This window comes from Solanum dulcamara, chromosome 5 (assembly GCF_947179165.1).
Source record: "Solanum dulcamara chromosome 5, daSolDulc1.2, whole genome shotgun sequence".
NCBI classification, from domain to species: Eukaryota; Viridiplantae; Streptophyta; class Magnoliopsida; order Solanales; family Solanaceae; genus Solanum; species Solanum dulcamara.
Genome location: NC_077241.1, coordinates 73,515,649 through 73,534,570, shown reverse-complemented (window position 1 = coordinate 73,534,570; position 18,922 = coordinate 73,515,649). Strand labels below are relative to the sequence as shown.

General features: G+C 31.6%; 1 protein-coding gene across 1 annotated transcript; it reads left to right on the top strand.

Moving 5' to 3' along the window:
• The first annotated feature begins 11,057 nt into the window (after positions 1–11,057).
• Positions 11,058–17,225, top strand: LOC129889731 (uncharacterized). Its single transcript, XM_055965141.1, has 9 exons — positions 11,058–11,385; positions 12,294–12,421; positions 12,519–12,590; positions 12,796–12,941; positions 13,036–13,150; positions 13,229–13,309; positions 15,509–15,646; positions 15,840–15,927; positions 16,893–17,225. The coding sequence occupies exons 1-9, from the start codon at positions 11,082–11,084 to the stop codon at positions 17,024–17,026; spliced, it is 1,206 nt and encodes a 401-aa protein (XP_055821116.1). The 5' UTR covers positions 11,058–11,081; the 3' UTR covers positions 17,027–17,225.
• The last annotated feature ends 1,697 nt before the right edge of the window (positions 17,226–18,922 follow it).

Here is an 18,922-nt window from a genome sequence, read left to right as displayed (position 1 = left end):
CCATCTCCTTGTCATTTTGTTAAATGGAAATTGCGCGGTGGCTACGTCATTTGTAAATATTGTCATTTTCATCACTGTTAAATAAACTAGTATACCGCGCGTTGTGTGGTCCATTAATAAATATAATCATAATACTAATTTATTGATAATTTTAAAATTCAATTTATTATAAAATGATATTATGAATTTTATATGAGATAATGTTAGCATTTATATGAGATAATAGGTTATAATAAAAAATCTATTAAAACAAATCAATATATAAGCTTAGCTCATTGTCTAAATTTACAATAATAATTTTTAGCATCATTTAATTTAGTTATTTTTCAAATTATTTAAAATCATAAATATTTTCACCCCGTCCATATATTCATTTGTTAGAATAATAAAGATATGAGAAAATTTAATCATTAATTTAAAATATAATATAACTAAGAAAAGTCCTATGATTATAATAATGATAAACATAAAACTAAGAACTTTTTTATAACCTGAACGGATAAGGAATTAAGGATAGAAGAAAGATAATTCTATAAAAAACTCATTTTAAAAAAAAAATTGTTGCATATGGATCAATTATCAAAATTTTTGGAATTATATAATCATTGTATTAAGAATTAAAAAATATTCAAAATATGTTGAACAAATAAATAAGCAATTCGATTTAAACACAATTTGTAGTTAAATTAGCAATTACATTTTTGAATTTATTCATTTCTTTGTCTAACGGGTATCTTAATATAAAGGATAAATTATTGTCAAATTTTTATTAACCACGCACAAAGTGGCATGAAAATATTTTACTTATGGCTTTTTCTAATATAATTAATTCTCTTTTTCTTAAAGACAACATCATATGTTTACCAAATAAGTTTGTATTAATAGATTGCAAATCTTATAAGCTTCAAACACTTCAAATAAAAGATACCAATTTCTAAAAATATTCATAAGTTTTTGTTACTTCATATCCTATAAATTCTCAATTAATAAAATCACAAATTAAAATTAAAACAAGTAATTAAAGATAAATAATAATTTCATCATCCCATGATCAACAACCAAAAAAACAATAATGACTTAATGGTAAAATCTTTTGTGAAAACATCTGCATTTGTTTTTATTTTATCCTTTCCTTTATACTCTTTCTTAAAAATATTTCATTCTATGCAATAAATTTAAATTAATAATTAACATATCCCATTACTCTCATTTAATTTATGTTATTATTGATCTAAGGTCTATCAAAAATATTTTAGGTATATGTATATTTTTTTATTTTCAGGCTCACTTTATAAAAATATACTGAATATATTATTATTTATACTATTACTTAATATTGTATTATGTTGAATTCTATTTCAAACTAAATTTTGTTTTATAAGAGAAAATAAATATATCATCCATTGAATCAATATTTCTTTTATTTATCCCCCGTTTCTCTTTATTATATTTATCGTTTCTTAATACTATTATATTGTCAAAGTACTTTATATTAGTTCGTCACTTAACTTAATATCTTTGTCTACTACATAATTTTAATAGTGTGTTAAATATATTTCTACTTCCTAAACAAATTATATTTAAACTTTTATATTAATATTCAAAATTATTTAATTATCTAAATGTATTAATGGTATTTTTATTTTTTTAAAAAAAATCATCCTTTGCTTGTATTTTATTGCACTGTGTTATTCATAACCTCCTAAGTAAAACTGTCCCATTTTGTTCATTTTTAACTATCCTAATTTTATTTTATGTTAGATATTAATTTTTTATTTTCAGATTTCTTTTTCATGACTGTTCCAAATTACCTTAAATGGTGGAAGTGTGGAACCATTCCATTTTTTTAGGAAGCATGTAAATTCAATGTGTATTAATTTATTTTCTTTTCATTTAAACTAAATGTCAAAATTTGTAAAAAAATATTAAAGAACATAAAAGTTAAATGTCGTGAGAAGTTAATATGAGTGTTAGGAAATTGTTGATTTTTTTTCCCATTATTTTTAGTGTAGTTTATATAAGGGTTAGTTAACCATTTTTAAAAAAAGGTTAAATTTGAATTTTAAATTAATACTTTTCAAAATTAATATATTTACTTTTAAATATGTACTATTCATATTCTTGATTGAATAACCCAACTTATCTGTTGCACCGTTTATTTACTTTAACTTTATTTAAAAAAATATATATATAGAAGTGGAAAACTAATGTATAGTTGGGAATTTTTTTTTTTTCTTTTTTGATTTTGTTATTTTGTAATGTGTAGTTTAGTAGAAGTGTATATGTATATATATAAAAAAATATTAAAACATTGTATATAAGAATAATTTCAATAATTCAAATTGTCATAAATAAGTAATAACTTACGGTAATCAATTGAAAATGAGCTTCTCTTTTGCAACACGATTATTCTGCATTTTGTGGTTTTTTAAGACCTCAAATTTAAAGGTGAAAAAAACAAAATTAATATATATAAGTTTTATTATTTTCTAGTTAAAGTCTCTTCTAATCCAACATTAGATAACTATGTATTATTTTTATTTTATTTTTCCATGCATTATCTATTTTACTTTTGATTATTTACATCCTCCAGACATTTTGATAGATTTTGTTCTTCTTTTTCTTGGATTTTCACTTCTCTATCCGAGAATATATTTAAATTTTCTCCGGCTAGTGATATTGGGCACATTTACGTGCCCAATAGCAACTAAAATCCATATATTATTGCTAGAATTGAAAACAAAACTACTAAAGTTGAGTTCATCTTGTTCATACTTCATATTATTAAAACTAAATAACATGTCTAGAAACTTTCAGGTTTAAGTGAGTACAAATGGAAATAAGAAGCATGATTTGATGGATATTGAAACTCAAGGGAGAAATAAAATCACAAGGCAAATAAAATACACTGCAACAACGCAAATCGACATCACAGAGTAAGGACCTACACATTTTACTCCAAAAACATGACATGTATTTCACGAGATAGTGTGGTCAACAACAGATCCGCGTCGCGGACCTTGGAATAATGTCTATCAAAATCAAAGCGTGAAAACATTTGGCAAAATAGTCCGCGTCGCGGACCTTGGTAATATGTTGATCAAAAATTAAAATGTAAAATTATTTGGCCAGGCAGTGTGGTCCGCGACAAGTTCGCATCGCGGACCTTGGACATGGGCAAGCTGAATTCGTCCCAAAAATAGGAAAATAAAATGTTATATTGAAACAAGACAAGTCTGCGTCGCGGACTTCAATGCGATTGCTTTAACAACGCATTTTTTGGTGCTATAAAGAGCACTTTTACATTTTATATCAAAAGCACTTGTTCTTGTCGGGAGGTGGCTGAAAGAAGACGACCCAAGACCTAGTTTGGTGATATTTTCTCCCTTCTTTTTCATCTTAGATTCAAATTGATGTTAGAAATGTTTCATCTAATTGTCTCACAAACTATAAGAGGTTAAATCCCCTTGTTCTTGGGTTGTAGCCATATGATGAAAGTTTAATTCTTGTTTGCTTTGGTTGAAGATGAGTTTCATATGAAGTTACTCTTATATTCAGTATGTATAATTGCATAACGACAGTAGTTATTTATAACCACTTCAAATGAAGAAAGAAACAAGTTGAGGGAAAAGTTGGGAGACAGAATTAAGTTGGAAGGAAAAGTGAAAAGAAAAAGAAGGGAAAGCAAAGAGAAGAAAGGGATGTAAAGACATCCACTTCCTTCAATAATTTTACAACACTCTCCCTTTGTTGTCCATAAAAAAAACCTTTACTGAAAGAACAAATATATATAGTTATTCTGAACACCCATATATAGATATTGTGTCTCGTTAAAACCTTATTAGAAAAAATCCAGTGGAAAAAAGCATAATGAAGGGAAAAAAATACACACATTTGGTAATACGCTTTAAGTACTGCCTCTTTAAAAACCTTATCAGGAAACCCAGTGAGACAAAACTTTGGTTAAGGAAAAAAGAGTGCAGCGCGTATTTTACTCCCCCTGATGAAAACTTCATTCACGCATTCCAATATCATACCTTAGCTTCTTAAAAGTTGATGTTGGTAATGTCTTATCTGTTCTTTTTTATGCTTTTATTAAGCCGATGGTCTTTCGGAAACAATCGTCCTACCTTGGTAGGAGTAAGGTCTGCGTACACTTTACCCTCCCAGACCCCACGTTGTGGATTTCACTAGGTTGTTGTTGTTGGTGGTCTCTTTTTGTGAAGCCACATTTCAATTGAGTTATGCACGCGACATTGTTTTTGAATATAACTGTGGGTACTTTGACAGCATTTTCCAAGCCACATCTTTTTTTGATGAATTGTATCATCGATATCAACCACACACATTCTCTACTTGCTTCATGAATTGCTATTATTTCAGCATGATTTGAAGAAGTAGCAACAATAGACTGCTTTGTAGATCGCCATGATATAGCAGTTCCTCAGTATGTAAATAAATAGCCTGTTTGAGATCAAGCTTTATGTGGGGCTGATAAATAACTTGCATCTGCATAACCAATAAGGTTTGCACAACCTTTGTTAGTATAAAACAAACTCATATCAATGGTACCCTTTAGGTATCGCAAAATATGTTTGATACCGTTTCAATGTTTTCGCTTTGGGGATGAACTATACATTGCCAGCAAATTAACAGAAAATGTTATATCAGGCCTGGTTGCGTTAGCAAGATACATAAATGCACCAATAACACTGAGATATGGTACTTCAAGATCAAGAAGTTATTTATTCTCTTCTAGAGGTCGAAATAAATCTTTTTTCACTTCAAGTGATCGAACAACCATTGGAGTACTTAATGGATGTACTTTGTTCATGTAAAATCATTTTAAGATTTTCTTAGTGTAGGCAGATTGGTGGAGAAAGACCCCTTCTCCTAAATGTTCAATTTGCAGACCCAGACAAAGTTTTGTTTTTTCAAGATCTTTCATCTCAAATTCTTTCTTTAGACATTCAATCGTCTTTTGGACCTCTTCATGGGTTCCAATGAGATTTATGTCATCAACATAAACGGCGAGTATAACAAACTCTTATTCTGTTTTCTTAATAAAAACACATTGACAAATGACATCATCTATATAAGTTTCATTTATCAAGTACTCACTAAGACAATTATACCATATACTCCCTGTTTGTTTTAGACTATATAATGATCTTTGCATTTTGATTGAGTACATCTCCTAATACTTAGTACTTGTTTTGGGCAATTTTAATCCGTCTGAGATTTTCATGTAAACTTCATTATAAATTGAACCATAAATGTAAGTTGTAACTACATTCATTAGATGTATTTCAAGATTTTTATATACAGCTAAACTGACGAGATGTCAAAAAGTTATTCCATCCATAACAGGTGAATATTTTTCTTCATAGTTGACCCCGGGTCTTTAAGAGAATCCTTGTGCAACAAGGCGTGCCTTGTATATTATAATTTCATTTCTCTTATTTCGTTTTCGCACAAAAACTCATTTATAGCCAACTAATTTTACACCTTCAGGGGTTTGAATTACAGGTCCAAAAATCTAACGTTTAGTAAGTGAGTCTAATTCTGATTGAATTGTCTTTCACTATCTTGCATGAGGTTAAGTGTAACATTATATGCAAAAACATTATCAATTGTAATTTTTGATCGATCTAAATTTATCTCATCACCGATAGAATTTATTGAAAGTTTTTCATTCACTTGACTCTCGGATTTACTGATTTCTTCAGGATTATCAGGATCACTCAAATCTTGACCTTCTTTAGGAAGTTCTTTTGTAGTATCATCTTTATTACTTCTCACGCTTCTTTTTTTATGATTTTTATCCTTTGAACCCAATGGTCTACCACGCTTCAGGCGTGTTTGGGATTCAAAAGCTATGATACTAGTAGATGATCCTTTTGGGACTAGGGGTGTTCATGGTTCGGTTTGAGTCGATTATTGATTAAAACCATAACCAAATCAATTTAATTGGTTATTAAATGTCTAAAACCATAACCAAACCAAGTAAAATAATAACCACGGGTTTGGTTATTGTCGGTTTGGTTCGGTTATTCGGTTATTCGGTTTATGACTAGTCGAGATAATTCAAATATTCTCTCTACATTCTTTAAATTCTTACGAAACTTTTTTTTCCTCATGGCCCATAGAGGTTCGAAACAGAAAAGGAAACAACTTAAACATTCGAAACAAAAAAGAAAACAACTTAAAATCAATTTAAAATTTGAAAAATTTCTTACAAACCTTCTCAAAATTTGACAATCTTGTACTTGGGGTTGAGGAGTTGAGGTTGCTCTTGAGCCTTCACTGTTAGTCTATGACTGTGAGTCTGTGACTTTGTGAGAAACCAACGTGAGAGGAACAGAAATGTAAAAGGAAAACAAATACTAGAGTTTTAAAGTTTTAACTTTTACCTTATGTTGCTGCCTGCTGCTTAAGTGCTTATTGCTTATTAGGAATTTAGGATTTAGAATTGGGCTTGAGAGTTGGGCTAATAGACTTGGATTGTTGGACTTGGACTGCTGTTTAGTGTTTATTAGAATTTATAATTGGGCTTGAGAGTTGGGCTTGGATTGTTGGGCCTTAAAAATAAGTAGATTAATATTAAATTAATAATTAAAAGGTATAAAATATCTTTAATTATTTATGAAAAACTAATATTATACATATAAATAATTATAAATTTTACGTATATAATTATCGGTTTGGTTCGGTTATTTATTCGGTTATTTTTTCCTATAACCATAACCAAACCAAATATTATCGGTTATTCAAATTTAAAACCAAACCAAATATCGGTTATTTTATTCGATTTGGTTAAATTTTCGGTTTGGTTTTGGTTTTAACCAAAACTGTGAACAACCCTATTGGGGACATCAATCCGGATAGGCATATTCACTGCAGGGATATGTGACTTAGTTATACGCTTCAAATCAGTAAAGGCATCTAATATTTGATTTGCTATTTTCTGTAAGTGGATGATCTTTTGAACCTCCTGCTCACATGTGCGGGTACGTGGATCAAAATGAGATAGTGATGAAATTTTCCACGCAAATTTCTCTTTCGAGTTCCTTTTTCTCTCCCTCTAATCGCGGCAAAGTTGTTTCATCAAACCGACAACTACAAATCAAGCAGTAAATAAGTCTCCTGTCAATGGTTCAATGTAGCGAATTATGGAGGGTGAGTCAAACCCAACATATATGCCCAACCTTCGTTGAGGGCTCATCTTTGTACGTTGTGGTGGTAATAGAGTCACATATACCGCACAATAAAAAATTTGTAGATGGCTATATTTGGCTCATTACCAAATACTAATTATGACGGAGAGTATTTATTATAATTTGTTAGTCTGAGACGTACAAGTGTTGTTGCACGTAAGATAGCATGACCCCGAACAATAATTAACAATTTTATTTTCATTAGTAGAGGTCTTGCTATCAATTGTAGGCGCTTAATAAATAACTCTGCAATACCATTTTGAGTATGAACATGAGCAACAAGATGCTCAATTTTTATCTCAATTGATAAGCAATAATCATCAAAATCTTGGGATGTAAATTCTCTAGCATTATCAAGGTGAATAGCTTTAATTGAATAATTTGAAAATTACACCCTTAATCTTATTATTTGTGCTAACAATTCCGCAAACGCCAGGTTGTGAGATTATAAGAGGCACATATGAGACCATCTTGATGATGCATCTATTAGGATCATAAAATATCTAAACAATCCACTAGGTGGATATAGGTCCATATATATCCCCATGTATACGCTTTCAAAATTCAGGAGATTCGATGTCAACTTCAGGGTTGATGGTCTAATAATTAATTTGCCTTGATAACAAGCAGCACATGAAAATTCATCATTCATAAAATTCTTCAGGTTGTTTAACGGATGTCCAGTCAAATTTTTAAGAATTCGTCTCATCATTATTGATCCAGGATGACCTATTCGATCATGCCATAGCACAAATGTATTTAGATTAGTAAACTTCTGATTTACTATCAAATGTGTTTCAATTGCACTAATTTTTGCATAATATACGCCAGACGACAAAGTTGGTAATTTTTTTCAAAGTATATTTTTGGCCTGAGACACTCTTGGTTATACCAAGGTATTCAATATTCATTTCATTTAGTGTCTCAACATGATATCCATTTATGCGGATGTCTTTAAAACTTAACAAGATTCTTAGGGGTTTAGAAGAAAATAGTGCATTTTCCATAACAATCTTTGTCCCCTTAGGCAGAAATTTAGTAGCTCTTCTAGAGACTTCAATTATTTTTGAATTATCAGAAATTGTAGTAATATTTGCTTTTCTTCTAAGCAAGTAGGAAAAATATTTCTCGTCTTTAAAAATGGCATGAGTCACTCCACTATTAATTACACAAATATCCTTTTGATTGATCATAGATCCAAACAAAATTTGAGCCATATTCATATTTTTCTTTATAAAGAAATAAAGTAAACATTATAATTAAAATATAGCTCATTATACAAATTTTATTTATTTACATGCATTAGAAAAATATAAACATATGATTTAGTACGGACAAATAAAAAGAAAATTATTTAAATATTATCAGGGTTATCAATATTCATATTTTCTTTTGGAAATTTAAAGAAATCAACTACATCTAGATGCATAGGCTCAATATTGTCTTCAGAGATAAAGTTTGTCTCTGGATTATTTTTTGCCCTCTTCAAGGATGCCTGATATAGCTGAACCAGGCATTTTGATGATCGGCAGGTCCGTGACCAGTGCACATACCTCCACATCTATGACATATACTTTTTGAATTTTTCTTTGGTATAACTTCGTGCTTTTCACTCTTCTTTTTATATTGCTGATCATTTATCAGTGCTAGTCGAGCATCATGATTATAATTTCTTTTTCGACCACGATCACGACCATGACCAAGGCCATGATGTCTTTTTCTCATTGGTTATTGTTTGCTTGATTCACTTCAGGGAGTGACAAAGAACCAATAGGCCGATTATTATGATTTTTCATTAATAGTTCGTTATGACGTTCAGCAATAAAAAGGTGAGAAAGTAATTCAGAATATTTCTTAAAACCTTTTTCGCGATATTGCTGCTGCAAGAGCATATTCGCGAGTGAAAATATGTAATATGTTTTTTCAAGTTTGTCTTGTTCACTGATTTCTTCTCCGCATAAATTTAACTGTGCTATAATTTTAAATAAGACAGAATTATATTCAGTTATATTTTTGAAATCCATTAATCTCAAATTGAGTCAATCATGATATGTCTGTGGAAGGATGACCAATTTCAGGTGATAATATCTTTCTTTTATATTCTTCCACAGTTTAAAGGGGTATTTTAATGTGAGGTAATGTAATTTTAACCCTCATCAAGATGGTGGCGGAGAAATATCATAGCTTTGGCACGGTCTTGATTAGATGCCATATTGTTATCTTTGATGGTGTGTGCCAGACCCATCGATTCTAGGTGTATTTCGGCATCTAGTGCCCATGATGAGTAGCATTTTTCAGATATATCAAGAGCAACAAATTCAAGTTTAGAGATATTAGACATTTTAAAAAAATAAAATTCGTATCCTTTTGTTACCTTTTAAAAATAGCTCAAAGTGATGGAGACTCGTGCTGATAACATGTTATAAAACAAGCTAATTTAGCAAATTAATAAGAAGGAGAAATAGTAAGAGAAAGAGCGACAATAGAGAGAATTCAATATGTATAATTGCATAACGACATTGGCTATTTATAGCCACTACAAATGAAAAAAAAACAAGTCGAGGGAAAAGTTAGGAGACAGAATTGAGTGGGAAGGAAAAGTGAAAAGAAAAAGAAGGAAAAGCAAAAAGAAGAAAGGAACGTAAAGACGTCAACTTCCTTCAATAATTTTACAACATATGGGCAGTTATTTAGATTTACAACCACTTTTTTTCTCATGCCCCTAAATATCATTTAAAATTAGGCATGACTTTTAATGTAACTTTTAGATAACAATTGGTTGGATTAACCTATGTTAAGTAGTGGTGCGTATGATGTATTAATCGATTCGGTTCGATTTTAAGTATTATTATTTTGGTTTATTGGTTTTCGATTTCTAAATATGCTAAATCGATAATCAAATTAATAAGATATTTGTTATCGGTCTTTGGTTTATCGATTTTTTGTCTTTAACGATTCGGTTTTCAATTTAACCAATAATTTTTTTTAAAAAAATAAATATACGATTCATGGAGCCGCAATACTGAACCTAAAGCGGCAAAGTCTAAAGGATAAATACTAAATAATATTATATAGTGATTAACTGATTTTATATTTATACTAATATTTTTTTGTTTGATATTTGTGTATAAGTAAAAAACTAAAAATTAAATTAGTAAATTATTATAGTTTTAATGAGTTATTTTTTTATCCAATAACCCAATATTAAAAAATCAATATCAAACCGATAACCTAATAATTTTTTTTATAAATCTATTAAATAACCGTTAATCCAATACCAATAGCAATAAACCAATAACACTTTTTTTGGTTCAATTTATTAGTCTGTTTGATTTTTGCACACCCCTAATATGAAGCCATCGTGAATTAATTTTTATATTATGTGAAGAAATTAAGGATTAAGAACTGAATTTTTGATTTTCAATGGAGAGTTTTTCTGATGTCTCAAGTTTGGGTTTGAGCCGGAACATTATGTGTTGCAAAGTTCAAATTATGTTCTTGAAACTTCAGAATATTACTCCCTCTATTCCATATTAACTGAATTTCTAAAGTTTTTTTCATTGTTCAAAATAGTTGAATTGTATAAAGTTCAAGAGAAATGTTTGAAACTTTTTCCATATTTAACCTTTCCATTAATGAAGTTTTGCAATTTTCTAGGAGTAAACTACACTATTACTTATAAAGTTATACTCCAATAAAAGACTATTTATATTTATAATTTCACATTTAATTATTTTTATGTTTCTGATTAAATAAAAATATAATAAAAAAAAATATGATTTAAAGTTTGTTTTTGAATATTTTAACTAATATGGAATTGAATATAGTGTATTTTAAAGTTTAAAATTTGAATTGTGTTCATCAATGGCTTCCATTTCTGGAACACACCCTCTTAGACCATCCTCTCTAAGCCCTAACCCTAAACCCACCAAAAAGAAAACTTCCTCTTCCTCCTCTTCTTCTCGTCCTTCTACATCATCCATCACTATTCCTCTACAACCTTCCTCAAACTTACTCCCTTCCTCTAAATCGGAGTTTTCAAGGCTCATCGCCGTCGTCGTTGTAGCCTCCGCCGTCGCATTTTCCTGCAATTATGTTTTCACTTATCTCAGTCGCCAACCCAAACCTTTCTGCGATAGCAATTTCGATTTCGATGACTCCCTCTCCGGTTAGTCCATCTTCTTGTAGTAGATTTGTTGTTTTCTTATGTTAGTTTTCGCAGTTTGTATTTTTCTTCAATATGTTAGGCTACGCAGCCTGATTTGCACAATTACTCTACTTCCTTATACAATTTTCACAGATTTCAACCATTTGAGTTTATCAAATTATTCAAAATTTAAAATTTTCAGTATAAAGTTTTTGATGTCATACTAATTTTCTTACAATTATGTTAATGTTCTCTTACGCCATCTGCTAAATGAGGAAGTTGTAGTGCCAGGAGAATTTAATCTGTTAAAGACTAAGAAAGGGGGAAGCTTTTGGTACAAAACTACTGTTATCTTTAATTGCATACTTCTTTTTTGGGGCATGGATCATACTAAATCCTAAAATGGAGGGCCATAATTCATAAAAGTTTAATCAGGGGAAAAACTAATTACTGGACTGGTTGTTTTTCAATTGTCTCATGACCTGCTCTTGTTTTGAAAAGCTCATAACTCAGAATGATGGGATTGGCTTATGAGTTATGAGCATATCCATCCCGCATCTGTTGAGAGGAACTCTTGGTCAGTCTTGTATCCATATCAGGGTAGTAACTAGTAAGAGAAGGGTAAATACCACAGGTTAAGTTATAGTTCTACTTCTAAATGGGAAAGCAGCTAGATGTTACCTTCTTTAGTAATTTTATGTGGAACACTGGTAGCAAATTCCTAATCAATGATGTGGTTTATTATATGTTATTTCTATGTGTTTCTGTTTGCATTTTCTTATTCTCAGAACATCTCAAAATCATGTGACCCTCTTTATTTTTGAGAAATGGAGCTGTGGAACACTATGTTCTACAGTGCTGGCATCTTAAATAACTTCTCTTTGATATCAATAGCTGTGTTGGGTTTTAATGATTCCTCTTGGATTTAGACTTCTGTGAGCCTTGTCCACTTAATGGAGTATGTCAAGAAGGCAAATTAGAGTGTGCTCATGGCTACCGGAGGCTTGGGAACTTATGTGTTGAAGATTCAAATATAAATGAAGCAGCTAAAAAGCTTGTGAGTGACACCTATTTAGTTTTGGTTATTAACATTCCAGTGTTGATTAAATTTGGGTTTTGAATGCTTGCACTATAATGTAATTACATATGTGCAGTCGATGTTAGTAGAAAGTCTTCTTTGTGAAGAATATGCTCAATATTCATGCACGGGTACTGGCACAATTTGGGTAAGTTTCTTTTGAATCTTGTTTACTGTCTCTCTCTCTCTCTCTCTCTCTCTCTCTCTCTCTCTCTCACGCACACACTTTACATGCACAAACTCAAAAAGGGAAAATATTCAAAATGAGTTTGTATTATAAAGCTACTTTTTTGTATAGGTATTATAAAGCTACTGAACTAACATTTCCCATAAGTTTGACGCTTGCCTTTTAGGTTCAAGGTAACCAATTGTGGGAAAAAGTGAATGAATCTGAAATAATGGATGAGTATGGCTTGAACGAGGCTGTTTATGCTCATGCCATGAAAAGAGCCATGGAGGCACTTCACAAGGTTTTAGAGACAAGACTGAATGATCATGGGTATGCTCTGCAGGTTTATTAACCACGATTTACAGAAAGCAGATGAAACCATATCATATTCTTTTTCATTAATGTTTCTTCATGTTTTGTCTAGAATTGAAGAGTTGAAATGTCCAGCTTGGCTGGTCCTACATTATACACCAGTTTCCTGTCGCATCCAGCAGTGGATCCTTGAGCATGCTTTGTTGTTAGTTCCAGCTTGTGCATTGGTACTCCACAGTAAGAGCAGCCTTTGAAAGCTTATATTATAACCGTCTAAACCTTGTTGACAATATTGGGATTTACAGCTCCTGGGATGCGTTTTCACATTGTTAAAACTCCGTCAAAGGTACTACTTGTCAGTTAAAGCTGAACAGATCTATAATGAGGTTTGTAACATCGTTTCCTTTCCTTGGAGAATCTATCCTGTGACATTGTTTACTTTCAGTATCAATTTGTGACCGGCTATACTGTTTGAATATGCTAGGATTCACCTACTTTAAATATAATGAGTCAATAGGCCTAACACTTCAAGGGCAAGGGGCCCATGTGCCTTAGGTAACAATTATAGGCCTCTCAGCCAGTTGTAAATATTAACCCTGATCTCTAAATGTTCTCTCATCTTACACTTCTGAGCATCTATTATTTTTCTTCTGCTTTACTACTTCAAAGCTTACCTCAACACCCATTAATTTAGTCAAATAATGTCACGCCTTTGATAAAATAGATATTTAAGGAAATTGCTTTCTTGATCTAGTTAAATAATGTTCTCTTAGTAGAGTTCTAATATAAGGCATACATGAATTTGTAGATGAAGTCTCACTTCTACTAACTATGTATCCATCATTGCACCTCCCCATTAATTTTAGCATGTTTGGGTTTCTGCTGTGATGTTATATGCATTGTTAACTATATTTCCTCATGATTCATGTGATATTTAGAGGACAAAAGGAACCTGTGTAATATTTAAGGGAACCTGCACTCTTTCATCATTGTTATAAAATGACAATGCTTCATTTCCAAGGCATGGGCGACCTGTGTTGAGGCATGGGAGTAACAACTTGAAGATCCTAGGTTCTAAACCCAACTCAGTACTTGGTATTAGGCTATTTGCTCCAACCATGTGGGAAGGATTGTCTTGACAACCTATGCTTGTGAACTGGACCAGCTGCCTGGCATTAGTCAATGTGTACTCAAGTTGCCTGGGGAACACACTAATATAGAAGAATGATAATGCTTCTTTTAAGGCTACTTCTTCGTACCGAGTAGACTAAGTTACAGTATTAAGTCTAACCTCTTAATTTGGCTCTTTAAGCTGAGCCTAGGATGCATTCATTCTAGATCGCTCAAAATTCCCAACTTTTGAGCTGGTTTGTGGTTTCGCCCTAGCTGAAATGGTTAGGCCTCAAACTTGCATCAAACAAACTCAAGTCATGAGTGAAGTGTTGACTTCCAAAACCATGAATCGAACTAGTCTCCAAGTTTAGCATCTCAAATTAACAACTTATAAATTTAAACTGCTAAGTATTAACACTGGTGTAAGGTAACAAACAATGCCACACATACAACTCTACTAATGTTAACATATTCATAATTCAAATGCAAAAACTCTAAATTTGCTAAACGTTCAGAGTTGTCTCTTTCGTTCCTAATTGAATGCCTCCTTTTGCTGGTCAAAGTGTTAGATCTCAACTGTAGTTAGTACTAAGTATAGATGTTTATCCCAACTATTTTTTTTCTGGTCTAACATGGCAATTGCAAATGATATAGAGGCTGTGATAGATTTTTTGAGCTCATTACACAATATGTAATGGAGTTACCCCTGTAAATTTTCCACAACACCCTCTGGTTGCTGGACTTTTAATACAATACCTTTTTAATGATTTTAAAAAGTGTTAGATCTCAATGCTTTTTTTGCATTTTCTTTAACCTAGTCTTATATTTTGAAAAAATAAGATATGCCTTCCGTTACAATTTATGGGATGTAGTTTGACTCGACACGAGGTTGAAGAAGAAAAGAAAGACATTTTGAAATTTGTGGTCTTAAACATGTCATAGCATTTGTGTGGCTACAAGACTTTTGATATTTGTGGTTGTAAACATGTCATAACACTCGTATGGCTATAAAAGCTTCCGTTTAAAGATGAAATGAGAAGTCTTAAGTTAAAATATTTTCTAAATATAGAAATGTGTCATTCTTCTTAAAACAAACTAATAAGTAATAGGATCACATGAACGGGAAGAGATGGGGTAGTTGCTTTTTGTTGTACTTCTTTAGTTACCAAATATGTAATTTTATTTTTGTAGTAAATAATATAATGGTCTTCTGAGTTTTATACGGAAGTTGATCAAGTATACATCAATGAACATAACAAGACATTGAATTTGTGACAGAGGGGATACTCTTAGATAGGGGACCTAGAGTGTTTATCAGGAAAAGGAATAAAGAATTTTTAAAAAAACAGCAACTTTGATAAAGTCAAGAAAAATAATCTGTCCATCCCAAGTTGCATAGTAGGGTAGTCACTAGTCTTACTTTTTGCCAGTTGGGTTGATTTCATATTTGTTGATCTCTCTTGAAATAATAGGTTTGTGAAGTACTTGAAGAGAAGGCAGTGAGTGCAATGAGTATGACTGGTAAGCATGAACCTTGGGTGGTGGCATCACTGTTACGGGATCATCTTCTTTCACCCAAGGAAAGAAAGGATCCAATGTTATGGAAAAAGGTGCTCATGCCCTCCCTTCTCTTATTTATTTCTCCTGCATTTTTTTGGTTTAGGGATGGTACTATGCTTCATACTTCTCCTCTAGTTGAAATGCTCTCAGAGCATAACAAGATAGTGTAACGTTCTTGATTGGAAAAAATCAAGGTAGTGTAAGGTTCTATCTTTTACGACAATACTTCTCTATATTTTGTAGGTTGAACAACTAGTACAAGAAGATTCTCGTGTAGAGAGATACCCCAAGATGGTCAAGGGTGAATGTAAGGTGGTCTGGGAATGGCAAGGTATGGAAGACATTTTACCACCTTAATCTTGAGTTAAACAATTGTTGTTGTTGATCAAATACTCACCTCATGAGCTAGTTTTTGGGGTTGAGTTAAGTCTAACGTTTTTTCTTTATCATGGTATCAGAGCAGACAAAGGTTTTGGAGTCGAGTCTTACCCCGTCACCCATTATCAAAAACAATTTCCACGTGCTTGATTCATCAAAAAAAAGCAGTTTGCATGTGAGGGCGCGTGTAGAAGACACAATTAAATAAATAAAAATGTGGTCTCTCTAACATCTTAAGGTTTTAAATGAGATGGTCACACACTTCAATGCGGTAGCAAAGTCAGGTTTATCCTAATTCATTGTATGGCTGACTTGGGCCTCCATCTTATATTCGTCACGCTCCAAATGTCTATTTGTTGGTGTGCAAGAGGGTGTTAGAGTCCCAAATCGGCGCTTTAGGGGTGGGATGATCTCTTTTATATGGTCTCGCGCAATCCTCACCTCATGAGCTAGCTTTTGGGGTTGAGTTAGTCCCAAAGTCCTCTTTATTAGCTCCCATGTTCTTTATAAGCCACTGCTGGTTATTTTTCCAGCTAAAAAGTCAATTACTTAACTGCAACAACAGTCGCATTAAAATTTGAAGCATGCTGCAAAAGTTCTCACAGTTTCATGTTGAGAATGTCCATGTTGATTGAAAAACATAATAGTAATTTTTACTCCTATGTATCTCTTAGAAACATTTGTTTTCCTGTCTAGAAATTGAAATTTATTATTAAGAAACATGATTTTCAGCGCTGAATTCTACTTGTGATGTGGTTTGGTTTCTGAGTTTTTGCTTGTCTCTCTCTTTTGACATTTTCTCTTTCCTAAAGATTTTGTAGAAAATTTAATTGTATGTCATCCTTCAATCGTAGAAGCTTGACTCTCAATACCTCGGAAGTGGAAACTGATGGGACTTTGTTCTTTCTGTTTTTCTAGTTGAGGGTTCTTTAAGCTCTTCGAGCAAGAGGGAGAAAGCCAAGGAAAGCAGGCTAGCATCAGGTCAACATGCAGATGTCTCTACTCAGCAAAGAAAATGGCCATGGAAGGTCAAGGAGCTTGTGAAATGCTGAGCTTTTAACCTACACTCTTGTCCGCGTATTATAGATTGTTGTATAGTGTCATGCCCTTAGGTACGTGATACATGTCTCAGAATAGCTTTGTAAAATCTAATTATTTGTCTGGCGTTAAGCACGTTCGTTTGCAACAAAATACAACAATTTTGGCTATATCAAAATTCATATGGAAGATTCATGGTCCTCTAAATGTATCTACCTATGTAGCATTTCTGTCTAATTGTGTTTGCTTTATGCCTGGATTCGATGAGAAAGGCATTATCAAGTCATAGGAAATTTTAAATATAGGCAGTGGAATTGAAAATTGTCTCGAGGGCAAAATTGAACTTTTATTTAAAATGCAAAATTGAACTAAAAAGTATATAATAAAAAAGAAGACGCTAAAGTAATGACTTATGGATCGAATAGCGTCGGCAGAATGTGACTCATGGGCACTTGATATGTCACATTCAGATCTATCCCCCAACGGTTCATAATAACTGCTTTTTTTTACTTCTTCCGTTTCAATTTATTTATTCTATTTAAATATATCATGTGAAAAATTATAATTAAAAAATTATCAAAAAAAATGAGATATTTTATTGTTTTAGAAACGGATTAAGAAAACTAGGACAAATAAATTTAAACAGAGCTAGCATAGTTTTCCCTTTTGAAGTCTCATTTAACTTAGGTGAATCAAAGTTGATTTTTTGTTTTGACATATTTGGATGTAATCAATGAAACGCTTTGATTGATATTTTCCTTAATAATAGTATATTTTTATTGAAAATATATGAGTAGATTAATTAACTATAAATGGACAAGTGGGATCTAAAAAGTACCTTCCTACTAAATTCTTTGTCTTCAAATAACATGCTTACCTTATGCATATTTACCTTAAAATTCTGTCTACATGTCCTTTTTTTTTTCTTTCATAAATCAAATCAAACCAGGACAAGATCTACATATAAATATTCACCATATTATTATTAAGTTTAGCTGCGGAAAATCCAATATTCCATTGTTAGAAAATATTCAAATAATTCTCGTCGGTCACATTACATAATTTTGGGAGATCTAAAACGTGTGGGTCTAAATCCCTTCCCCATATATAAAATGATATTATTTACTACTTTCTTAATTTCAATTTTTCTTTTATGCGTTTTTACAAAAAAATGTTTCTTATTTTGAACAATTATTTAATATCAACTTTCCGCAAAATCACAAAATTTAAAAATTACTTTCTTAATTTCGTATCAAGTCAAAACTTGATAAACAAATTAAAACGAAAGGAATAGATCCTTTCGAAAAATCAGACCTGATACGATGTTTAGATTGATAAGTCAAGAGTCAAGACCTCATTTTTCTTTTATATTATATTAAATGAAAAAATAGATTTGAAATATTCTTGTATCTTGTTTTATTTTTCACAGACTACTTAAATAACTAAATATATGTGTAAAACATTTGTAGTACCAAATTAAATAACTAAGGCAAAAGTTCTCTTTCATACGAGGGGAGAGCCGTAAAACACAAACTTTAAATTGATTGAGGATCTCAGGATATCAAGTTTTGTGTTCAAAATTGAACGGAGATACGGGGAAAGGTAAAAATTATTTATAAATTACGCGAAATTGAATAATTTTTTTTTTGGAATTTCAGGATAATTCGCAATTGATATAATCTCTGCTACAGCCTCTACTCTTCGGGTGAGCACTCTGTGACGTACTGGATAAATTTTTCGTTGTGTAATAGCCTGTAAATCACACATGAGATGTAAACCGCTCTAGATAAATCCCATACAACAAGCTCGATTAAAAAGGCATTGAGGGAATCATTCATGTAGATAACCACTAATAATAATTATATTTTTTTTAGAAAAAGAACAAGAGTCCTAACGCGGTCTTCTCCCCA

Bases quoted from the DNA above. Each gene is read 5' to 3' on its own strand.
- LOC129889731 (XM_055965141.1), top strand. From the start codon at position 11,082: ATGGCTTCCATTTCTGGAACACACCCTCTTAGACCATCCTCTCTAAGC. The intron at 11,386-12,293 runs GTTAGTCCATCT...TCTTGGATTTAG, and splicing joins TTTCGATGACTCCCTCTCCG to ACTTCTGTGAGCCTTGTCCA. The intron at 12,942-13,035 runs GTATGCTCTGCA...TGTTTTGTCTAG, and splicing joins ACAAGACTGAATGATCATGG to AATTGAAGAGTTGAAATGTC.